This window comes from Xenopus tropicalis, chromosome 1, assembly GCF_000004195.4.
Source record: "Xenopus tropicalis strain Nigerian chromosome 1, UCB_Xtro_10.0, whole genome shotgun sequence".
Classification (NCBI taxonomy): domain Eukaryota; kingdom Metazoa; phylum Chordata; class Amphibia; order Anura; family Pipidae; genus Xenopus; species Xenopus tropicalis.
In genome coordinates this window covers 55,104,250-55,130,581 of record NC_030677.2, presented here as the reverse complement: position 1 = coordinate 55,130,581, position 26,332 = coordinate 55,104,250, and the positions used below count along the sequence as shown (strand labels likewise).

At 37.6% G+C, this 26,332-nt stretch overlaps 1 protein-coding gene across 2 annotated transcripts; it reads left to right on the top strand.

Annotated features, from left to right (window-relative positions):
- The first annotated feature begins 1,345 nt into the window (after positions 1 to 1,345).
- mnd1 (meiotic nuclear divisions 1) lies at positions 1,346 to 26,085 on the top strand. 2 transcript variants are annotated; one of them, NM_001015849.1, is made up of 8 exons: positions 1,346 to 1,420; positions 3,372 to 3,437; positions 4,854 to 4,911; positions 9,280 to 9,428; positions 21,547 to 21,621; positions 22,121 to 22,235; positions 23,070 to 23,114; positions 24,545 to 25,391. In NM_001015849.1, the coding sequence occupies exons 1-8, from the start codon at positions 1,418 to 1,420 to the stop codon at positions 24,649 to 24,651; spliced, it is 618 nt and encodes a 205-aa protein (NP_001015849.1). In that variant the 5' UTR covers positions 1,346 to 1,417; the 3' UTR covers positions 24,652 to 25,391. The 2 variants fall into 2 exon arrangements, with proteins under 2 accessions (NP_001015849.1, XP_012817227.1); XM_012961773.2 differs by lacking the exon at positions 1,346 to 1,420 and adding an exon at positions 1,439 to 1,697 and having other exon boundaries at positions 24,545 to 26,085.
- The last annotated feature ends 247 nt before the right edge of the window (positions 26,086 to 26,332 follow it).

The window sequence follows — 26,332 nt, the reverse complement described above, 5'->3', positions numbered from 1 at the left end:
TGTGGCCTAGCATGTATGTATGCCCCTGGTTTGATCCATTAATCGTATGTAAGCTCTACAGGGGAGGAGCCTTCATTCTCTTGTCTGTCTGATTCTTAACTTATTGACTCAACTTATTGCAACTGTATTTATCTTGTGTCTATCTGTATTCGCTATACTTTGTATTTATTTATTATTATCTTAATAATCCCGTTTGTATTAATGCATTCTACTGTACAGCGCTGCGTACATAAGTAGCACTTTATAAATTAAGATATACATACATACATATATATGCAGGGCTGTACGGTAGAACAATAAAGTAATACAACATCAGTGAGTTATTACAATAATAGATAAATACAAAGTGTGATAAGTAATACAAGGTATGGTTGCAAAGGCACAAGAGGATGGAGGTCCCTGCCCCGTAGAGCTTACAATCTATATGGGAGGGTAACTTACAGACACAAATAGGCAAATGCAGTATAAGTGCTGTAGGTCACAGTGGGTGACACTATGGGGCACATTTACTAATCCACGAATCCAAATGGAAAAAAATCGGATTGGAAACGAAAATTTTGCGACTTTTTCGTCGTTGTCGCGTTTTTTTTGTATTTTGCACGATTTTTTCGTTGCCGTCACGACTTTATCGTATTTTGTGCAATTTTTTTCGTTGCCTTCGCGATTTTTTCGTATTGAGTCATTGTAAACGCCGGAAAAACCAATCCGAATTTTTTGCGGCGCCGACAAAAAAAGTCGCATTCGGATGCTTTTCGGCCGTTCGTGGATTAGTAAATGTGCCCCTAGAAGTGCTAGTTCCCAGATCAGGTGCTGGGCGAGTGTTCCAAAAGGTTAGGTTTAAGTTTAGTTTTAAAAAGACTAAGGGAGGAAATCAGGGAGGGCTTTCCAAATGTAAGGGGCAGCAAGGCAGAAGTAGCACTTATAAGGATATACATATATTTCAAGGGGGCGGCCCTTAGTACTTAAAATAGCAGTTTTCTACTTAGGATTACCCAATGGCACATACAACTAAAAGTAAGTTCTTATGATAACAGCCACAAACAAGAGATGCCATAGAGTAAAACAACAGGCAAAATATGTTCTGTCCAAGCCCTACTGATTGAGCTCAATTAAGAAAAGAGGGGATACTCCCCCGCCTTCCAACATTCTACAATCACCGCCTCACAATTGTTTATCCTGTCTCCCCCAATGTTGCTGCGGTTTTTGCGATCCCCCTTTATTTGCAAAGCACCAATAGAACGTCACGTTTTTCCACGTTCTCGGCGACTAAATACCCGCCCACAAGTGACGTCAGCAGAGGCGGAACTTTTAAACCTACGTTCCAGGGAAGAAAGCGCGCCGACCAATGAGATTTAGAAATGCGTATTTCGGGGCGGGCATTGAAACAGAACCTAAATTTAGCCGGGAAGTAACCAGAATGGTGAGTGGGAACGTTAGAAGTAATTTGCACAGATATTTGTACGGTCCATGGAATGATAAAGAGTACTTATTAAAGTTGTTCTTTACTGTAGTGGAAATACGTTAGAATTAGTGCGTACTGCTTGGGATCACAGAAAGTATGGTACTTCAGGTGTAGCTGGCTGTTCTCATAAGTCCTCATAAGCTCTGCACTATTTTACAGCGTTAGACTGAGACTCGATATTTAACCATACACATTAAGCTGGCAGTGCAACTGCAGAGTTTTGTAAATATGCCGGGTAAGTTCCAGAATGAGCTTTATATATCCGAGAGGCTAGAGATAGACTGATTTTTTTCATATTCTACTGTGTAATTAGGGTGTCCGATTCCAATTCTACAAAAAGGACACATTTTGCATTTATACTTAATTATATTACAGGTATAGGACCCATTATCCAGAATGCTCGGGACCAAGGGTATTCTGGATAAGTGGTCTTTCCGTAATTTGGATCTCAATACCTTAAGTCTACTAAAAAATCAATAAAACATTAATTAAACCCAATAGGATTGTTTTGCATCCAATAAGGATTATTTATATCTTAGTTGGAATCAATTACTGGGTTCTGTTAAAATTCTGAATTATTTGATTAAAATGGAGTCTATGGGAGACGGGCATTCCGTAATTCGGAGCTTTCTGGATAACGGGTTTCCGGATAAGGGGTCCGATACCTGTATAACACAAATACACAACTTACCAAATAAAAGTAATTCCATTAAAAAAGTCTTAAGGCTTGAAAATCTTACCTATATCAAACATGTTTTATTAAGAGTCAAAATATATAAAAAGTTGTAGATAATATGAATTATTTCTCAACTATCACTATAATGTGTAATTTATAAAATGCATTATAGACAGACCCCAAAAAGGAAACATATACATCTTGCTCGATGTGGCATGGGATAGAGTACCTCAAATGTCTTTGATTAAATTGACAGCTTACCTGAACATTGGAGGTATCAATAAAAACATATCGCATAAAACAGCCCATATTTTGAAACTTTTTCATAGAAAAATATATTTTCTAATAATGTATGCTTTTCATAACCCCCTAAATAAAGTCTTTTGTGTACTAGAGTCAATTTGTATGAGCCTCTGTTTATATGTAGAGTAGCCACCTGGCTAGTATTTTACAAAATACAAATAGTTATGAGAATAAAGCAACATAACAGCTAGAAGTCAGCATCAATTCTGTGAAATGAACATCCCAGCCCTTAAAGGAAAACTATTCCCCCAGAATGAATACTTAACCAACAATTTATGTTATGTGGCCTATTAAAGAAGAAGTGTGGAAGAAAAAGACAGAACTCTTCCCATTAATTGGCAGATGCGGCCTAGCATGTATGTGTTCCTTGTTTGTGTGCACTATGAATTCTATGATCCCAGGAGGCATCCCTTAATTCTTAAAATGGCAATTTTCTATTCAGGAATGCCCAGTACCTAATACTAGTACAATACAATGCCTAATACTAGCTTTTATAGCTTAAAGCTTTTTAGGATATCCTTTTTTACTTAATGCCCCTCCAAAACATATTTCTCAACTACTCAAAAACTTTTCATGTAGCGTTGGGCTAAATGTGGGGAAGTCTGTGTATTTTTCCCAACTCGACGATTCAATGCTTTTCCGGCCATAACCCCTTTCAGCATTAAAGATGTGATGTTGGGGGATAGATAATATGAATCACAAAGATATCAAATATATACAGAAATGTTCAAGGAACTCTGTGAAAAGGTACGCATGCCTCTCATTGCCTATTATTTTTTGTTACAAATCCGGCATTTGTAATGAGGGTCATGCGATATAGAGTCTGATACAGAGTGGCATTTCTTGTGGTCACCAGGCATAGTATTACACTTTACAATAATAAGCTAATGTCTGCACAAAATACTATATTTTTCTTGTCTTTTTTTATAGTCTAAAAAAAGAGGACTTAGTGTAGAAGAGAAGAGAACGCGTATGATGGAAATATTTTTTGAAACCGTAAGTTCTTAAAATGCTTTTTGGGAGTACAGGTATGGGACCTATTTTTCAGAACACTCAGGACCTGGGGTTTTCCCGGATCAGGGATCTTTTTGTAATATATAATATCTATACATCTATACATCATATATATAATCATCCTTTCTCCAGTTTGCTTTTAAATTCCTAACCACTGATGTTCAAACCCAGATTGCTAACTGCCTCCTGGCTATCTCCTCCTGGATGAACCAACGCCACCTCAAACTTAATGTAGCTAAAACAGAGCTCATGGTCTTCCCGCCCAACCTATCCCTTCTACTCCTTTCACCATTACTATTGATGGAATGACCATCAACCCTGTTAATTCTGCACGCTGCCTTGGGGTTATTTTTGACCAGTAACTCTCCTTCTGTAACTAATAACACTGCCAAAACCTTCTGTTTTTCCTCTGCAATATTGCAAAAATACGCCCCTTTCTTTCACAAGTACTAGCTAAAACACTATATGCCCTTATCCTTTCCCGCTTAGATTACTGCAATCTCCTACTAACCGGCCTCCCAGACTCCCACCTCTCTCCCCTGCAATCAATCTTAAACTCAGATAACAAGTAGATATGCCCCATATAATGGAGGTTTATCTGTTATCTGCTAAGTAACCTGTGCCTTTTTTCCTTTGAATGGCTGCCCCCATGGCTACACAGCAGCTTACTTATATAAACTATAGTAGTATTTATGAGGCAAACACACCAGTTGTAGCAATGCAGGGCAACAGTACATTATATTGTAATTACTTTTATACACTTTCATTTTTTGGTGTTACTGTTCCTTTTAATCTATCTAGCATGGCTGCCTGTTAAGCAAAGGATAGCTTACAAAATCCTTCTGCTGACATTCAAAGCCCTTCACTCCTCTGCTCCTCACTACATTTCTTCACTGGTCTCCCTGCATGTTCCTGGTCGTCTCCTCCGCTCCTCCCAGAGCCTCTGTCTTTTTACACAAGGGCAAATGCCCATACCTGATGCACTCTTACCTTCTAATTTTGCCTGTATGTTACCCAGACACTTAGATTGTAAGCTCTACGGGGCAGAGACCTCCTTCCTACTGTGTCTCATACCACATGGCACTTATTCCCTGTGCATTTATATATATATTTATTGTATTTATTTATTATAACACTTGTCCTCCCTGTGTGTAATTTTGTAAGATTGTACAGTGCTGCGTAACCTTGTGACTACTCACCTCTGATGGGCCAGAGGTATTGATCAGATAAGAATGCCTACCGACTCTCACCTGAGCACCAACTTTAGGCATTACACATTTGAAAGCATTGGGTTTCTAGTAGCTTTATTTTCATAAATAGCCGAATCATAGCCAAATTAAAGGTTTGGTACATGGTACAACTTTAAGACACTGAATTTTCTATTTACTGTTTAAACAGAAAGATGTGTTCCAGTTGAAAGACCTTGAGAAAATAGCCCCAAAAGAAAAAGGCATCAGTAAGTAGTTAACATTATATAGATTTTAGCATATTAAAAGCATGTTATTCCGGTACACAACTTTATATACTGCAATAAATCCAGTTGGATTGCAATAAATCCAATGGTTTCATAGGCCAGTTAGGTCATGAAAAATAGAAAAAAACCCATTTTGGGCAGTTTCTTTTGTTATAGTACAGATACTGTGTAGTTTGTCTTTTATTGAACTCACTCCCTCTGTTCCCCTAATTTTCCCCTAAGGGAGATAAAGATCTGAATAAACAAGCATTAAGTTATAGCCCCTCTCAATAGAATTCTGTCACCAATCGTAAATCTTCTATCAGTGTGCCACCAGCTTTTAGTTAGCCAATTATTTGTAAGTTAATTGTAAGTTCTTTTACACACCCAAGCAATCCACATAACCCCATGTATGGTGCCAAGTGTTTTCAACTTCCTGCACATGTTGATTTTTACTATATAATTTTTGTTGGTAGGGTATCCAGCTACTTAATATTTTTTATAATTTCTCATAACATGACAATAGGAGTATATGCCTATTTTTTTTTCTTTATAAAGGAGAAAGAAACACAGGACTTCTTGTCATCTTTTGTGTTAACATGTTCTTCAGTATTAGACTTCTCTCAGACCTCTCTCAGAAAAATCCTTCATTTCAGGGGCTGGAGTCTGCACAGCTCTCTCCATTCTCCTGCTCCCCCCTCCCACAAGAATTTAAACCCCCCCCCCCCCATATGAGTTACCAGCAGCTAGAGCTACAGCACGGCTACTGAGACTGAGCAAAAATGGCAGCTGCTATCTTAAACAGAGGGAGCTTCTAGGGCTCTTTCTGCAGAATAAATATAGCGTTCTAGGTGGCACTAATGTGAGTGTGTGTGTAAAAAAAAAAAATGCTGATGCACACCAGGAACATTTTATCAAAAAAAGATACTCATTTTATTTGAATCGATGTTTCGGTCCTCACCCGGGACCTTTAAGTGTGCATCAATATTTTTAACATATTTATATTGTCTCTCTGATTTGCACCCAGGTTGTAACTCTATAAGTGTGTGCCTCAGCCTTTTTCTAAATACACAAATCAAAAAGGAAAACCAGGTTTAGTAGTTCTCATGATTTATTTATTTTTACATACCATACATAAAAGAGAGTCTCCATATTGCATTATTGCTATTATAACTTTGCTTCCACTCTCCCCATACTTGATCATATTTATATGAATCCTTTCTAATACCAACTGTCCAAATTAAGAATATTGGATACACTTACAAAAACAGTAACTCATGCTGCCATTTTTTGGATGTGTTGATGCACTCTCTTTCTATGTGCTGTATGAAATATAAGTGTTGAAAAATGAAGCAACTTTAGTCCTACTGAAGTAGTGGGTCATATCTTTATATCACTGGAACCACATGACTCAATTTACAACTAGTTATTCAGATATGGTTTTCCATTTAACCTTTAATTACAAGGGAGCCCCAGTCTGACTTTAATATTGTAAAAGACCCAGGCCCCCATTTGTCAGTAGACAAACATGCATGTAATACAGTAATAATTTTGCTATTGCAACTAGCTCCAGTGTGCCGTTGTACCACACAGTGGTATAAGGATGTCCCATGTTTCATACTTACCGTTGCAAATCAATAAGTTAGAGGGCCTTGCACAGTAAATCCTCAGGCAGTTGAGGCTTGTGTAAGTAAATGGCAAAGATTCAACTTGTACTCCTTTTACAAACAGGCATAAGTTTTGCACCCATTTTGCTGTATAGCTTGTGCCTAGTGCCACTTACAAAATTTGGTACTGATTTCCATCAGTAAATTCGGGTAAAATCACTGTATTATAAGAAAAAGATAGCACAGAGGGAGTAATGTCATATTTATAGTTATGTTTCAACTGTATTTTGCCAAAGTCATGGAGAACCTATAGCAATCACTCAACCAGTCTTTTTGCCTGTATGTACTCACAATTTGTAAAAATTCTTATCACACTTATTATCTTTCTTGAAATGGTGTAACTGCAGCGATAAACAGTAAATGGAAAAGTTAGCAGGGCTGTGGAGTTGGTAGATAAATTCTCCGACTCCGACTCCTCAGTTTCTGATACTTCCGACTCCGACTCCTCTGTTTTTAATATTCTAATGTATTTTATACATCCAGGAAGGGGCAGGGGGGAAGAGGCACTTAAAACACAACTGAACTGATAATAAACTGATAAACAATTGTATCTATACTCCTACTCCTAATGATTTCCCTAGAATCCCATAGTCATGTTTAAAGTTTAAGCTAACATTACAGCAGTTTTTCAAATGTTTTAAAGCTTCAGTCTTAAAGGAACAGTAACACCAAAAAATAAAAGAGCTTTAAAGTAGTAAAAATATAATGCACTGTTGCCCTGCACTGGTAAACTGGTGTGTTTGCTACAGTAAAACTACTATAATTTATATAATAAGCTGCTGTGTAGCCATGGGGGCAGCCATTCAAGCTGGAAAAAAGGAGAAAAGGCACAGGTTACATAGCAGATAACAGACAAGTTCTGTAGAATACAATAGTGTTTTATCTGTTATCTGCTATGTGCCTGTGCCTTTTCTCCTTTGAATGGCTGCCCCCATGGCTACACAGCAGCTTACTTATATAAACTATAGTAGGGTTTCTGTAGCAAACACCCCAGCTGTACCAGTGCAGGAATGACTGCCGTCGGGGCTACACAGCGGGGTATTCATATAAAATATAGTAGGGTTTCTGTAGCAAACACCCCAGCTGTACCGGTGCAGGAATGGCTGCCCTCGGGGCTACACAGCGGGGTATTTATATAAACTATAGTAGGGATTCTGTAGCAAACACCCCAGCTGTACCAGTGCAGGAATGGCTGCCCCCAGGGCTACACAGCGGGGTATTTATATAAACTATAGTAGGGATTCTGTAGCAAACACCCCAGCTGTACCAGTGCAGGAACGGCTGTCCCCGGGGCTACACAGCGGGGTATTTATATAAACTATAGTAGGGTTTCTGTAGCAAACACCCCAGCTGTACCAGTGCAGGAATGGCTGCCCCCAGGGCTACACAGCGGGGTATTAATATAAACTATAGTAGGGTCTCTGTAGCAAACACCCCAGCTTTACCAGTGCAGGAACGGCTGCCCCCGGGGCTACACAGCGTGGTATTTATATAAACTATAGTAGGGTTTCTGTAGCAAACACCCCAGCTGTACCAGTGCAGGAATGGCTGCCCCCGGGGCTACACAGTGGGGTATTTATATAAACTATAGTAGGGTCTCTGTAGCAAACACCCCAGCTGTACCAGTGCAGGAATGGCTGCCCCCAGGGCTACACAGCGGGGTATTTATATAAACTATAGTAGGGTTTCTGTAGCAAACACCCCAGCTTTACCAGTGCAGGAATGGCTGCCCCCGGGGCTACACAGCGGGGTATTTATATAAACTATAGTAGGGTTTCTGTAGCAAACACCCCAGCTGTACCAGTGCAGGAATGGCTGCCCCCGGGGCTACATAGCAGCTTATTTATATAAATTATTGTAGATTTTCTGAAGTAAACACACAGTGCAGGGCAGCAGCACATTATATTTTAGTTACTTTTATACACTTTCATTTTTTGGTGTTACTGTTCCTTTAAACTATTGACTATCCATTCCCTTCACGTATACAAGTATTTCTAGTCCTGCAAATTTTTTTTACTTAATTAGTTATCAGTGAGAGTTAGGCTAGGTTCACAGTGGGCATTGTGTTCCCTGTAACAGAGGAACACGATGCAGTGGAGCTGCCGCACCAACTGTGCGTTACATCCCATTTAGTGAAGCATACAGTCAATGAAAAGCATGCTTCATGTTCACTCAACGTGTTCGTTTATGCACTGCGTGCATTGGGCTTTATTCTTATAGCAGAGAAGAAATTAATTATGACTGTTTGTGAATTGGGACATTTAAACTTGCTTTATTTTTTTTTTTATTCCCATTTAAATTTAGTAGGAGTTGGAGTCGGTTCATTTTTTTCCGACTCCAGGTACCCAAAATTGCCTCCGCCTCCGACTCCACAGCCCTGAAAGTTAGGTAATAGAATTGACTCTTTTAATGCAAGTTAATAAGTTGTGAGAATTCAACCAGGTGTTCCCATGTATAAAAGAACTGTAGAGTATGCCTCTGTAGGTACAGTGATAAATGAGATATTTGCTGCCTTCTTTGACATTACAATAAGCATTGCCAGCACCAAGCAACCTTGCTGTTTGGCTAGGTGAGTAGACTAGACCAAGACAAGCAGAGTAGTCTAGGCATAGAGAGCAGCCCTATAGCAAAACTAGAAGTTAACTTAAAGTTATCATATAACTGTACATTTTTGACACAATATCTATATGTATAACCCTAACAGCATCAATGTCTGTGAAGGAGATTTTGCAAAGCTTGGTGGATGATGGACTGGTAGACTCTGAGCGTATAGGAACCTCAAATTACTTTTGGGCTTTCCCCAGCAAGGCTCTTCATGCCCGCAAAAGAAAACTGGAGACTTTGGAATCCCAGGTAATTGCGTTTAATATCTGGGTATATATAAGTAACTACAGCAAAGTAATGTGAGAAATGCAGTGGTGAATTTTCATTTGACCAGTAGAGGGAGTGTTATACTTGCAAATTGCAGTGTTGTAAACTGCATATAGAACACCAGTCACCACAGCAAGATTGGGGAGGAGGAGACAAAATGGCAAAGCATTTCTAAAAGCAAAAATACAGACCATATATGTACAGAATGCTCCTCCTTATTTAGCAGGCCTCTGCTCGCTTCCCTCTTAGCATATTATAAATCTTTCTACATCATGTAATCTGATCCCATCTTGGGAAGTGTAGCATATGGATTGTGCACTTCTGCCAAGCATAGTCTGTTTTGAAAAATAACTCTAATCTTCACGTAATCATTACTGTTTCAAGGGCAGTTTCCCTGTGATGGTTAGCAGCTCTGTTGGCATGCTTTTCTGTATAAAGGCATACTAAAAAAAAAAAAGTGAACATTTTTCAAAATCCACATACATTACCTGGGTGAATGGCCCTTGTTATTGTCTAGTGCAGATATGCCAAGAAGGGATTTAATATGTGCTTTTCTCTTTCAGTCAGCTTCCTGCTTCAGCCTGTCATTCTATTTTTACTATCCTTTATTTATATAGTGCTGACATTAGACATAGACATTGTTCTCAACTCACATCAGTTCCTGCCCCAGTTAAGCTTACATTCTAAGGTTCTTTACTTTGCACACACACATAGACAATCTAATTTGAGGTCATGACAAATATTAAACATTTAAAGAGAGTAAGGTTTGTATTTATATATGCAATTTAAGGAAAGTTTAATTTATATGCAATCATTCTAAAAATATATATGCAATAAATCATTCTGCACAGTACTGAGAGCTGCCATGGTGATACTTCGACAAGTGTATTTGAAATGTCAAGAGAATTGGCTGTGAAAATGCTAGGATACTGGCCAGTACTCTTCTGAGGGGAATCTTTAAGATCTAGGACAACTCATGTTTTACTAGGGGTATTAGAAATCACCTCAGAATCACCCAGAACTGTCAGGAGCATTAGACTTTCAGTCCAGTGTTCCAACACCATTATATCATACAGCAGAGTGCACAAGGCACCTAATATATTCAAAATATTATTAAGTATAACATTGCAAGCAGAATCTTTGTTAATAACTTAGACATAGATACTATTGCCGAGTACAAACCGCCCCTGGCAGACAAATAGGCCAAAGAAACCAACTACACAATCCACAATCCAGTTTTTACAGACTGAGAAGGAAATCAGTACGCCAGTATAATGCTACTATTTCAAGTTCAAGTAAGATCTGTAAATACTAATAATTACTCTGTTTCTCAGAATAATTAAGCACGTTAACCAGGTTACTGCTGAAAAATGCTAAAGAACAAATGCTAAAGATAATGCTAAAAAAAACACAAATGAATAAAACAAAAAGACCATTTACCCATTGTCTCAGAATGTCACTGTGTAGGTTATACTAAAATTGATTTTAAAGGGATACTACCCTTTAAAGGAAGACCTACCCAGAAAAGGCTTCTATATGGTGAATGGAGCTGTCAGCCTGCAGTAGCTTTTATATGACATTCAGCCACTTGTCAGCATTAAAAGAATTTGATATAAACAGATTTTCTAATACTGTACTAGAAAAAAAAATATGTTAAAATGAAAGTGCATTCTTCTGCTAAGGGTTGAAAATACTCCCCCCCCCCCCACACTAACAAAGTGTTGGGCACTTCTGTTGTATATATATATATATAGTGTGTGTGTGTCTGTGTGTGTGAATCACCAAGGAGACTGTTTCTCACTTGGTTTGGGGACTGTCATGGAAACCAGTAGTCTGCTACTCGCTAAGGACAGATTGCTTCTCTCTTGGGAACTATTTGTGCTTTGGTGGAGAAGTTGCAAATGGTCAAAATGATATGAGAGAATCACATGCCTGTGTGCACCTTCCAGTTTATACATGGCAGTCCACAGATGTCCAAACTGCAGACATCTTGATATTACAGAATTGCAACTAACATTGTCACTGACCAGAGTTTATTACCATTTTTAGACAAGTACTTTGTTTCCTGAAATAAAAACAGGACTCATTCATTTCTGTTCTTTTATTCCTAAAAATACCCACAAAATTAGACTGAGTACAATTTTTTTTTTCTAGAATCAAGGGAGACATTTAGAGTCTTACAGTGATATATTTTTACATTGACATGAGCTTGTTTAGTGGGTCTCGCCAAATAGCTTAAAGGGGAACGCCACCCAAACCCAACTTAAGCTTTTTGAAAAGTAAACATCATATTAACCAACTTTGCAATATAAATGAATTAAAAAATATGCAGCCTTTTCATGATTTTTAATGTAATAAAATGGTTTGGAACAGTTTCCTTAGCCTGGCCCCCTTATCCCTTGCTGATCTGACTGCCTACTTTAAGACTCAAAAATAAAATGTAGCAGAAGTCCACTTTCCTCAGCCTGCATTATCTAAACCCCGCAATTCCTTGCACACATGATGTCAATAAGCAAATGAACATCATAGTACAATGCATTGTGAGTTATGTAATTCCTGCATGCTGTCTGTATGTTGTGTAGAAATTGTTACAATTTGTAACATCAACGTTTTAGTCCCTCCTCCCATGCCAGGATTTCAAATGATGCAGAAGGAGAGCAAGAGAAGAACTGTTTTTTTGACTGTATTTCCACATATAAAATGGTTTTTATTCATACTTTTTGAAGGAACAATTTCAAAGTTGCTTTAGAAACTCAAATTATAATAAAAATAGGGTAGCTTTCGCCTTCACTTCAGGGTCAGTTTTTGCAGAAGCCAGTTAACCTGCATGTATGTTGTTGGAGTTTCCGAAAGAAACCTGTGTGAAAAACATATAAATTCTTTGCAGACACATGGGCATTTATTGTAAAATGGAACTACATTCAAGGGGTTAATGAGCCCTCTCTAAACATAGCTTTGTTGTGGTTGTCAGACAAATGCCACATCACTACTGACTTCCTCAATTCCTGGTGCTTTTCTTGTTCTGTCTTTGTTCTTAACCATTTAAAACCCCTGTACAGAATTACTTCTATTCTGTTCCTTTAAAATAAACAGAGTACAAAGATGTTTCAGTGTTTATTTTTATAATTTAATGTAGATAGTATTTAGCATTGTTTATTGTTTAGTGACTGAGGGCTAATTTTGTTTTATCTATATTTTTTTCATTATTATTTTATATGACTACCAAAGAAGACCTATCTACAGAGGGGTTGGCTGCACAGTTAATACAATTATCTATAGCAAACAATTAGGAATTGGTTATGACCTGCCACTAGAAAATAAAAACACCCATCTGGTTAATTGCTATAGACAATGGCAGTGGTACAATTTAGTTCTACACTGAATTCAACCCTTTAATAGCTTTTTTGAAAGCATTAGTATTGTGTCGTTAAATCTACACAACCACGGGTGAGAAATCTCCCCAAAATGCTTTCTCACCGGCAATTAAGAAAATTGCCAGTGGGAAAGCAGAGAGAGCACAGATTTAAACACAACTGACAAATTTCCTTTAGCCTTACGGCGCACAGTCACTGGGTGGTGGTAGACATTGGGCAGTGTTGTAAACAATTTGCATGTACTGTATAAACTCGAGTATAAGCCGATCCGAATATAAGCCGAGGTACCTAATTTTACCTAAAAAAACTGGAAAAACATATTGACTCGAATATAAGCCTAGGGTGGGAAATGCAGCAGCTACTGCTAAGTTTCAATAATCAAATAAATAATAAAAGGACACTCAGCGTGACCCCCTGTAAACTCTTGGAGGACCCTTTGACCCTCCTGCCTTGAAGAGTTACAGCACTGGGAAAGAAAACAGGTACAGGGAAAGAAAAATGGTACAGCAGCAGACAAAAGCAAGTTTGGGAAGGCTAAGCTGCCATACTAAGTGACAGGTACTTGCCATCCTGCTGCGTGCGCTACCATTGTATAAATCATATGCTTCACTCGTATGCTGTTCCAATCATATGTGTGCTTTGTGCAGTTCCCATTGTATCAAAGCCCTTCTTGTTTTTGAGCCAAAGGAGCTGAAACCACCAACCGAACTCAGCCCTGACGACCTCAACACCTTAAAATTACTTTGTTATGCCTCCTTCTGCGTGGAATGTGGGGATCTAGAACTGGCAGCAAAGTTCATCAAACAGCTGAAAGGAGAGCCCAGAAGGGTGGTCCACGATTGGCTGAATGAGGCCAGACTAACGCTAGAAACAAGTTATAGACATCCTGTCTGTAACTTATATACTCGAGTGTAAGCCGAGGGTTACTTTTTCAGCACATTTTTGGTGCTGAAAAACTCGGCTTATACTTGAGTATATACGTTATCCTGAAAAAAACAGAGTCCGAGTTAAGCATTACGGTTGGCAGTTGCCATGTTTGGCACATTTACTGGTACTTAATGGAACCAATTCCTAATAACTAGAATGTGCAAGTCAGGAATAGATCAGTTTCTAATGCATCTGCTTTTTTGCAGAGATCAATGCCAGCTGCAAGACTCTGCCTTAGGAAGACATTTTCTGCAGAGCATGGCTGTTTTAGGGAGCAAGGTTGCAGCATTTTGGGGGGACTTTAAAGTTAGGTTAGTTTTTGTTTAGTCACATGGCTTTTAGGGATATGATTTGATATGGCTGAACAGAAACTGTTTGTCCAAATCCATGTACTGCAAAAAGTGCAGTGATTTGCCCAAATACTACAGTATATTCAGTACATCCCTAGAAACAAGATCGAGCCAATCAAACTCATTTGAAAGCAAAATGCAATATGTTCCAGGGCAAGGCAAACAGAACCCCAGCAGGCTAGCTGGAAATTCCATTAAATAGTTTTGGATATGGCAAATCCAAACCACTGTTGGAAGAAGCACTAAAAAACTATAGTACAGGTATCGGACCCCTTATCCGGAAACCCGTTATCCAGAAAGCTCCGAATTACGGAAAGCCTGCCTCCCATAGACTCCATTATAAGCAAATAATTCAGAATTTTAAAACTGATTTCCTTTTTCTATGTAGAAATAAAACAGTACCATGTAATGGATTCCAATTAAGATATAAATAATCCTTATTGGATGCAAAACAATCCTATTGGGTTTAATTAATGTTTTATTGTTTTTTTAGTAGACTTAAGGTTTTGAGATCCAAATTACGGAAAGACCCCTTATCCAGAATACCCTTGGTCCCAAGCATTCTGGATAATGGGTCCTATACCTGTACTGTAGTAGTTCCGAAATTTTTTAATGACGTTATCTGCAAATTCCATCCTCAGTAGGGTTTTCATATGGATATTTTGTCATATGCTGTTGCATGTAAATTGTCTGTTATGGCCTGCTGCCTAATATTTAAGTACTTACTATTTAAGGATAAACAGGTGAAGCTTTATGCTTTGGGCTTATGGTATATATATAACTCGTATTAAACTGATGATCAATAAGCATTACACAGTTTATAATCTAACAAGCTGAATGTTGGTAGAACTGTAATTTTTCTTATTTATTAAGGATTATATAGTTACCGGCACATACATGTCGATCTAAATCTTTGCCGGAATTCAGTGTTATTAATCTTAATCACATCTAAGTTTGCTTAAAGAGAGCCTTAAAATGACAAGGCTTACAGATTAATCCTTTTCGGTAGTTGTCACGGTTAGCTTCTAAAGCTCCTTGTTAGACAAATAACAAAATGACATTTGAAAATCAAACTACAGGTTTTTGCCCTAAGGTTTTTTTTTTAATGGTCATAGCAACCAGTTACAGATTTGCTTTCATTTTTTTACCTGCAGCTGGAATTATGCTCATTTATTTTCTTTGTATATTAAAAGGTAATATATTTCTAAGCAAGTGTATGTTAACATTGTTGAGTGGTTTTAGGGCAATAGCACATGGGGTATTTATTAACCCCAATAACGTGGACCAAAAAGCACCTGAAAATTCCCATCTGGAATTGCCAAATGTGCAAATTTTATGTATTGTTTAACCCATTACTAAAGCCTTGCCATTGGAACGAGGACTGCATTGACAACCTGTATGCCCACTGTAGTGATCCGATCATTTGGCCTTAGGGCCAAATTATCTGATCAGTCCGATATTGTCCACCTCAAGGGTGCTGTATCTGTGAAAGATCCGCTTGTTTGGCAGCCTCACCACATGAGTTGGTCTTTTAATGTATGGCCAGCTTTAGTCTCCAACTCCCTATGCAAATAAATGCAAAGCCAGTAGAACATCTGAAGTACTGAAATTAGAAAAAGTGCTGTTAGTTTTAAATTTATGTCTTAATTTTATTCTCCTTGAAATGCTTTTGGGTGGAGGTCATAGTTTCAACACCATGAAACATGACTTGGTGGCGTAATCAGTTAGGCCTAACACTAAGTTCATATTCCATATCTCTGCACTGAAAGTTTATATGTAGGAATTTATTGAGCTGTTAACAAAGAAAGGGAAACTGAATGAAACAAGCCCTCTAACTATTATGTGCAGAGTTTTTAACACTGATCAGGATAAGTACCAGGCACATTTCTTAGAGGGCTAGTGAGAGTACATACAGTCTTTGGAAAAAATTTTAGTGTCTCTGTCTTGGCAGCCATCACAGATATTCTGTTCTAGAGAAAGGTTGCTGCTACAGTGTTGAAATACATTGAATTGTATTGTTTCAGCTGTTCCTTTGACAAGTGGTGCTACATTTATTTACGATATTAATTTTCTTCAGCCTCCAAGTTGGAGACATACGTATTGTCTTTGTCTAGCTTTGACAAAATGCCAAAATATCCACAAAACTATACCATGCTAGTGAAAAAATTATAACTTGGGAAACAAGGATTAAATACACACACTTCCCAAGTAATAATTGTTTATGTGCAAAGGAATCTGAAGATTTACTTTGCTGCACTGTATCTTCTATGGCCTTATCACAAAATGCATTTTTTCCTCTATGGTTTTCCTTCTGCTCTTTCCTACATCATCTTGCGGTATTATATATACCCACTCATTTCTCATCATTTAAAAGTCACATATCTGCATAAATCATGCACATCTGTTTACTTGAATAGCTTAGTGGCAGAGGGTTGAAGATTGCAACAGTTGGGGGATATTAGTTTGGCATCTCAGCTGTAGCATTTCTTTCAAGATATTTAAACATATTTTATTTATGTAATATTCTACACTTCAATATCTAAATAAAGGTGGCCACACATGTGGCGATTTGCGATCTTTCGTGTGACTGATGATCAGCCACACACCATTCAGGGCTGAAACGGCAGATAAGGAGGTAGAAACAATAGGATTTCTACCTCCTTCTGCCGATTTAGCGCTGAAGGCAGATTTTGGTCAGGCGCCTTCTATGGCGCCCGATCAAAATCTTTTAACCTTGCCGATCCGCGAGTCGACCGATATCAGCAGCTTCCTGCGAGGTTTCGTACGATATTATTGGTATGAGTATGGCCAGCTTAAGACTAGATATATCTAAAAATGACTATGAACCAAAGAATGCATGTGGATGATTTAGTTTCTTGAGGTAGTTTTTTTTTCAGCTTATAAGTACAGAAGACTTTTCACAATGAGATAAATTCATGTAACAGTATCTGAAGCTTCCTTCCAGCTTACGTGAATTCTTTGTTCCTAGGCATCAGGGACTCGATGTCTCATTACATTATGGTACATGCAATGCAGTACCTGTCCGGCAGTAGCCCTGATGGCTGCGACACTACCTATAATCTACTGACGGTACCTTGTGTTTTATTTAGTGCATAGAGTGGAGACCATGTTAAGATTTAGTTACAAAGGTTCCACTACCTCCTCCATTTTTGTTCCAGCTATTGTCATGTGCCCACTTAGTTCCCCAGGCTGTTGCAATCCTCTGTAAGCCTGCTTAAAAATTAGATAATGGAACTGGTGGATTCTCTTCCTATCACTAGGAAGTTGGCATTGCACTATATAACAACTATTTATCATTGTAGAGTTACAATTTTGTACAAACAATAAAAAGGCTTAGAAACAGAAGGTAACCCTATCCTATAACCTATGCAGTATGGAAGACTGCTGCATTTTCCTTTGGTTTGCTACAGGATATACTGTTTCTCATGGAAATGCAAGTGAAGTAACAGTGGCAAGTCAAGGCTTGATTAAAAAGAGCTTCTGTGTGAAAGTAAAGAAACATTTTCGTTATACAGTTAATATTTTTGACTTGTCTGTCAGTTCAGTGTAGCCCGTAGGGTTGGGTAAGATCTGTATTAATAAATTAAATGGTTCAAAGGGTTGTGTCTACACAATCTCATGCATTTCTACTGCACTAAAAAGTGTTGCACAATAGCAGTATGGCTTTGGTTTTTGCCCACACTACATCTGTGGTTTTAGTCTAAAGCTGGCCATACACGCACCGATAATATCGTATGAAACCTCGTTTCGTACGATATTCGGTGCATGTATGGCAAATCGGCGAGTCGACCGATATCGAGTCAATAAGTTTTTCCAGTTTTCTTAGGTAAAATTAGGTACCTCGGCTTATATTCGGATCGGCTTATATATGGGTATATATGGGTATGTTAGATTTACAGTTTATTGGCTAACACTGTACCAGGCTTATCTTTCCCCAGTGTTGCTGCAGTCGCAAGTTAGAGTTGCGCCTGACTGCATTTCAACTGATGCATCAAAACTAACACAATTACGTTAATCTGACACAGTATTTAACATGTAAGTGAAGTGTGTGCCCTATTCTTTAGAAGCAAGTGCTCTGCGGCCATTAAAACAAGGCTTGGGGGATCCCTGGAGCTGCCGCCTAGTCTGGAGGCGTTGGAATCCAGACAATATCTTTTTCAGGGAAGCCAAACTGCATTCTGCACGTATTACAAGAACATGGCTCCACTGTAAAAGAGTCCTTACATGTGTCACAAGTTTTTAAAGATGTAAAAAGCAAGCTTGTATACATACTTGTCTTACATCTGTCCCAATAAAAGGTATAACGCCCCAGTTTGGTGCATGTTAAATGTGTGATTGCTGGCCTGACTCGTCTGGGGTTGTATTTGCGTTTTTGGAGAAGGGGAGATTTTTTTTTTTTTTAATGTTTTCTAGTTTCATTCATTCCTTTTGAGTCAATCTAAGTGCTAAGTGTTAATATGCCATTACTCACTGCTGGTAAGTGACTATTTAGTCAGATATGTCTACTGGCATGTATTATGAATTGGGAAGCTGGGAGTGCAGTACCATATATTGAACTGCATGTGCACCTTTGCAGCAGATATTTTTTCTATACAGTTGCAGGGTTCTCCTTTCATATCAATCAGTGGCAGTGAAAGGGTTAAAGATCACAAAAATATATACAGGTATGGGATCCCTTATCCGGAAACCTGTTATCCAGAAAGCTCCGAATTACGGAAAGCCCGTCTCCCATAGACTCCATTTTAATCAAATAGTTCAGAATTTGAAAACTGATTTCCTTTTTCTCTGTAGTAATAAAACAGTACCTTGTAATTGATCCCACCAAAGATATAAATAATCCTTTTTGGATGCAAAATAATCCTATTGGGTTTAATTAATGTTTTATTGATTTTTTAGTAGACTTAAGGTATGGAGAAACAAATTACGGAAAGACCCCTTATCCGGAATACCCTGTCCCGAGCGTTCTGGATAATGGGTCCTATACCTGTATAACGATGAGGCAGTGAGGTTGTGAAATGCCCTTCCTAGTGATGTTGTAATGGCAGATTCTGTTAATAACTTGGATGAGTTCTTGAGCAAGCATAGTATCCAAGGCTATGGTGATACTAATATCTACAGTTAGTATTGATGTTGGTATATATAGTTTATGTATGTGAGTGTATAGATAGGTCAGTATAGGTTTGTGGGTGCTGGGTTTACTTGGAAGAGTTGAACTTGATGGACTTTTTTCAACCCTATGTAACTATATAACGGAATAGTTTACTGCTTGGCATCTTGAAATCGTGCAATATAACTTTGTACCTTTTGTTTGCTATCCTTATTGTCCCTTCTCTACAAATACAACTATAAAAAGCATTCTTCATGTCTGGCACAGCCAGCTGCATGACACCCATTGATATTGCTGCATATTTTGTGGTGTTATATTTTTCCAGCTTGTTGTGGTATATGTTTATATACCACTAAGGTCACAATTAAAAAAAAAAAAAATATATATTTTTTGTCTGAGACCATAAATATATGCAGAAGTATCTGATGCTGCTGTGCAACCATCGGGAATGAAATAGTAGTATCAGGAAGCACCCTAGGGATTGTGCACAGCAGGCCGCTGCTGTGAGCTGCTTCTTTCATTCTTCCCACAGTCATCTGTAGGAAGCATTTAAAGGAAAGCAATGCAAATATCTGTACTGCCTTAGACCTGGGAGACTCACTTAACTCCAGAGGATGTGGCAAACTCAGCAAAGAAGCTGGGATATACAAACCATTTCCTATCTGATGAGAAAGATGTGGCCTTCTTGGGAAAATTCACGACCCTTATCTTTTACATCATAAACTTAATAATACTATGTGCTTTCCTGTAAGCATGGCAGTTTGTACATTATGAGATACAAGACCTCATTTACTAATTTGCAATATTGCTTGCTTCTCTGTAAATCACCTTATACATCGTAACTGTTGATAGGCGTAACTAGCACAATGGCACTTTAATAGCACTTTAATGAGTGCAAATGTGCATGTTTCTGCTCCTATGGTAGGGTGTGATCCCTTGAATACATGCACATTTTTTAAAGATTCTATTTTTTCCTCTTCCAAAACAAACAGCTAGTTCTTTTTTTTTTTGGTCAACTGTAATATTTGGAAAGTCATTCACAGACTGTTTATTAAAAAAGCTCCAAATTATCTGAACCTGTGCAACGCACACCATGTGCATACATCGACGAGGAAGGACTTCTCAATAGCACAATATTTATAGAAATCAGTGGGTTGCAGACACTAGTCTGCTTTTGTGTGCTTCTAGTTATATTAGGGAACCTCCCCTCATCTGGTAGGTAATTTATCAGTCATACACCCTACAGTTTATATTGCAAGAGAGATCACTATCACACCCTAGCCTCGCAGATAATGTAAGCTTGGTATTCAGAACAATAAACATATAATACTGGCACAACATTGCAGTAGGGTAACCCTGTGTGTTTATTACACAAGATTCAACATTTTATGTTTGCACATTCATCAAGAATACAAACTGGTGAAGAAGAACAGCATTTATGGAGTACAAAACTAGCATAATAAAACACAACTGCTATAATTTAAAAAAAGAAATTATAAAATTAAGATTAACATCAAAGGAAAGACAACAGCATGCCTGCATGCAAAGCCCCTGATGATATCGCTATTAAAGAGATAATATACCCCCTTTTTGACATGAGCTTATTCAGTTGTGACGTAGAAAATATGCATAAACACTATCTGGACTTCCAGGTACACAATGTAATACAACCCCACCCTTATATTGTACTATTGTAAAGTGATGGATTCTGGCCCATAAGCCCAACTGAATGAGCTCATGTCAAAAAAGGCAGTATATTTTCCTTTTGATTAAACCTATTTGATGGGGAATGAGTCCCATGCAGAGCTGATACATAGCTTTTATTGGGTCATTAAAGGAGTAATTCATCTTAAAAGTAATTTTTAGTATGCTATAGAATTTATTATTTTTAGCAACATTTCGTTTGGTCTTTATTTCTGTTTTTTAAGTTATATGCTTTTCTTATCTCCACTTTTTACTCTTCCATTTCCCTGGTTTTAAATGGGGGTCCCTGACCCTAGTAGTGAAAAAAAATTAATTGCTTTCTGAGGCTAAAATTTGATCGCTAATTTTACTTTTTATTACTTAGCTTTCTATTCAGGCCCTCTCCTATTTATCATCCAGTCTCTCATTCAAACTGCTGACTGGTATAGTTTTAGAGTTGGTAAAATTGTTCGGCTGCAGTTATATTGGTGACCACTAAGAAATGTATTGATTTTATAGTTTTACATTAAGGTTGTTCATTTAGTTGGAGTAAAATAGTGAAACACCTTTTACTTTCCCTCAAATGTTGATAAGATTTGCATTTGGAATCTGTAGAACATGACATTTTTCTATTCCAGTTTACAGAAGTGAAGCAGAAAAGGGAGAATTTGCAGCAGTCTGTTGACAAGGCCAGAGTTGGTCGTCAAGATACGGTACTGTTGTTAATGCTATAAACCTTTACATATGTACCTGAAAAGTAACATAACAACAGTAAATGCAAGTCATTCCAGTTGCTGTGAAAAAGTGGCACAGTTTTTGTTATTGTCATTTAATGTGTGATCATTTGACCTTAGTTATAAAACTGTGTAGCCACATGTAGAAACTGTGTAGCCACATATGTGAATAGCTTAAGGAACTTCCATATTTTACACTACTTTTTTTTCTGGTAACTTTGTCCCTATATATAGAGTATTATTAAATAAATGCTTGAATGCTAGTGTAACTCTGGTGTAAGCATTTATATACAAGAGCATGCAGAATTTATGTACAAGGGAAACTTAGCATTTGTTTACATGCCATAGCTACAGTATATCAATATGCCAAGATTGGCTTCATAATATAGCTCTGAGCTTGAAGTAAATTTTTTCTCTTAGGGAGCAACAGTACAAATGTTTTAATTTTGCACTTTTCTTTACTGTATATTTCCACTAGGAGGAGAGATCTAAATTAGCAGAGGAGCTGGCATCTCGAAGACACAGGAAAGAAGAGCTGTGTGCGGAACTTGAGAAGTACAAGGAATGTGACCCAGATGTTATTGAAGAGATTCGTAAGTCCTTTATGCTGTCATTTTATTCCCACCAAGCATTCATATTATTCCCATGCACAGGGCCACCATCAAAAATCATGGCGCCCCTTCCCTGGCCAGGGTCCCCAGACCAAGGATTCAGTCACCAGTGTGTGCACAGAAAATTTTAGGCCACACCTATTGCACACCATCCCTAAATGCAGCACAGTCCATCACTATCGCTATGTTATAGTTACAGGAGTATCCAGTGCAGAGAGATGCATTTTAACAACCAATGAATAGGTATATATAGGTGTCAGCTGGAAGTTAGGGCTCTTATCTATATTTATAATATTACACTAGATGTAGCTGGCATCACTCCATTTACATTCACTTAGATTTTGCATGATGCTCTACATTGTTTTTTCTTTTGTCTATACTGTTCATTTCTTTCTCATCAATTCCTTTTCTTCAACTTTTATGGATTTCCATTCACTTTTGTAGTCACCTACTTCCCCGCTGTCATACCTCCCCTTCCTCATTCCCCTTTGTCCCATTTCATCAGCAGCCAACTTTATTAATGATCACCCACCACATGCTTGGGATGTTTAATGGGAGCGCCATTAAATGTTGTTTTTGTTTTTTAAATGTGACCATGCCAGCCATTATCTAGCTTTAAAACTTATTGTCACAGAACCAAAGTAAATAGTGGCATCTATATATCTACATCTGTATATTGTTCCTTTTTTTATCTCAGTTAATGTTTTTGTTCTTTTTCATTGGTGCAACTCATCTATTTAAGGACATAGTAACATGTAAGGGATCAATTATTGTAAATTACTGTACTAATCACATTTGCTGTTCTTGTTTACTCAGGCCAGTCAAATAAAGTTGCAAAAGATGCAGTAAACCGCTGGACAGGTTTGTGTACTTTTATGTTTTTTCCTGCAAATTATAGTTTTTTAAAGTAATTTAAATGTAATATATTGTTGCCCTGCACTGTTAAAAGTTTTGTGTTTGCTTCAGAAAAACTATTATAGTTTGTATAAATAAGCTGCTGTGTAGCCATGGGGGCAGCCATTCAAGCTGGAAAAAAGGAGAAAAAGGCACAGGTTATGTAGCAGATAAAAGGTAAGCTCTGTAGAATACAGTGGTGTTTTACAGAGCATATCTGCTATGTAACTTGTAACCCCACGGCTACACAGCAGCTTATTTATATAAACTATTGTAGCAACTGTAGCAACCACACAACTTTTACCAGTGCGGGGCAACAGTGCATTTTATTCTAATTACTTTGATATTTTTTTTTGATATCTTTGATTTTTTTGGTGTTACTGTTCCTTTAAAGATGCACACTATGGTGTTGAATGCCTCTTGTTTCCTAGCTGCCCCAGTGTTGTATTTTTACATCCTAATGAAAGTGGGGGCAATGGCACACAGTATGATTGCCCATCTGTGCATAATCTCCTTCAGCATGGGCAACAAAATGTTCGAAAAAACTTTTCATTGGTTTTAGTGTGAATTGCAGCAAGTAAAACCGTTCAATCATGTAACCTCCAGAAAATGCAGGTAAAGGGCAATTTCCAAGTGTTTTATTGTGTGTCTCTATATTAATATTGTAAGCTCTACGGGGCAGGGACCTCCTTCCCACTGTGTCTCATACCACATGGCACTTATATATATATATATATATATATATATAGATATATTTACTGTATTTATTTATTATAACACTTGTCCTCCCTGTGTGTAATTTTGTATTCTGTAAGACTGTACAGCGCTGCATACCCTTGTGGCGCTTTATAAATAAAGTTATACATACATACATACATACATATGGGGTTATTGGATACAGTCCAACCAAAAGTTGCATCAGGAGCTGAATCCTAACATGTATATATGAATTTAAGCACAGACTAACAAAGCAGAACCATCTTTAAACAAAATGTGTAGCCTTAAATTGTCCAGTGTTTCATACATAATAATAATGTAATAGTGTCACTTTTTTTATATTTGTGGGGAATGTGTCACTGTCTGTCCAGCTGCTTCTCTTCAGACATTACAGACCTGCATTAGTCACCAACACAGCTTCTGTCCTCAATATTGACATATAGCTTGGAGGGAGGGCCAAAATCCTGCTAGGCTGAGGACAAATGTAAATAGTTTCCCCAAGCAAAATGTCAGCTATTGGGTGTTGGGGAAGGTAGCTGTGGCATGGTCAACTGATTGCTGTGCCACTCCAACCATGTGTGGGTGGTCAAACTGAGAAAGCATACTAATACAAGTGCAACTTAAGAACTATAAGACAACATAATAAGCTATTTCTCTATTGCTTTTTCTCTTCTTTACAGATAATATATTTGCAGTAAAATCATGGGCCAAGAAAAAATTTGGGTTTGAAGAACGTCAGATTGATAAGAACTTTGGCATCCCTGAAGATTTTGATTACATTGATTAAAATGTTAACCATCCTTTTTATGCTTAGAAATATGCTTTTCTCAATTGAATGGATTTTATAGGTGTTTATTTATGGTAAATGTTAAAAAATACATTTTTCAATTGTTGCGATAGTATCACTATAAATTCATTTGAAGAGACAGACTGCTTAGCGTTTTAAAGGAACCACAGGGGTCTGATCAGTGCCGGGCCAAGTCAAGAGGGTGCCCAATCAAGGAGTCAAATCATTAACTTGGAGGGCTGGTGCATCTTTCCTAAAAACACACACATATTTTTAATTTAAAAAAAAAAAAAAAAAAAAATATTGACTTGTTTCATGTTCAGTTGCCTACTGGGCAGACTGTTACCAAATGTATTTACCGAGCATAAACCTTCCGAGTTAAGTGCACTGCATAGTTGAATAATTGAAAAAGTGCAAGCTCATTGTTCAGTTAACATGCCCTGGCACGCCACACCTGACTGGAATGGGCCCCCGATACTTTTCCTTTACAGGCTACCTGGGTCCTATATATATTCTTTATTATTTTTTTTTTGCCATTAAAAAAATTGGTAATTGCTGTTACACAAGATACCAAGGCTAATGTAGCCTTTTAGTTTCCTGTTATTCAGTGAATTGCTAGAGGGTTATTCACTGTGTCGTCGTTGTAGCCATCAGCTATACAGGCTCTGTACAATTATATGCTGTATTGTTAAAACCACAGTTGTTATTTTAGAAAATGAAATTTCCTTTTCTTTAACATTGAACATTGTCAGCTTCATTACAAGGTAAGGTGGACCCTGACCACGACTTATTTGTTGTGTATGCTAAAAATGTTTTGTGATTCTAAACTAATACTATAAATATTTAAATGCCTACACAGCACTTACATAGTGCCCTTTAAATCTTTGTATATATTGTAAAACCCCTGTCATGAAGGTACTTATATATAATAGGCATGCATAAAATACACACATGCTAAATTGAGAATTGTAAACATTGCTGTTGTAAAAAAAAATATTTACACACTCAGCGTATGAGAGATGTGTCAGAAAGTGGAAACTGCAGACAGGCTGACTGGAGCCCATTTCCTGGGTAACACCAGTAACAACCAGTGGTTGATGGTTTTCTGAGTGAATGGAGAAGAGAAGCTTGTACATATAGCATAGATTATTCCTATTCTCATCTGCTGACCCTGAAAGCGAGCATGGGAGATGTTATGTAACAGGCCAGTGATCATGGCAGACAATAACAAGCCTGAGGTCAGTGTAGACAACAAACAAAAGGCAAAGTCCAGTGAACAGGACTTAGGGCAGGCAGTCGACAATAGGCGAAGTCCAATAAACAGGGAAACCACAGAAATGCATGTACAACACAGGAACTCAGGCTAGATCAGAGCTGAACAGCTTGACCTTTAGTTTGTTAAAGAATATCATATTAAAAGTAACTTTTATGTTGGTCTTGATCTTTATTTTTTAATTTCTATAGGTTTTGAATTATTTCCCTGCCTCTGCCAGTCTAAAGTTTTATTGTACCTTTGTGTTGTTGCTTATTTTTAATTGAAGCCCACTCCCCTCTCTCTCTCTATATCTATCTATCTATCTATCTATCTATCTATCTATCTATCTATCTATCTATATATATATATATATATATATATATATATATATATATATTAAAGTAAAGAAAATGAAATATTAGGCTT

What these genes read in the sequence shown, in the direction of transcription:
- mnd1 (NM_001015849.1), top strand. An exon ending in CCCAAAAGAAAAAGGCATCA is followed by an intron (nt 4,912 to 9,279) that starts GTAAGTAGTTAA and finishes TAACCCTAACAG; the next exon opens with CATCAATGTCTGTGAAGGAG. An exon ending in TGCAGTAAACCGCTGGACAG is followed by an intron (nt 23,115 to 24,544) that starts GTTTGTGTACTT and finishes TCTTCTTTACAG; the next exon opens with ATAATATATTTGCAGTAAAA.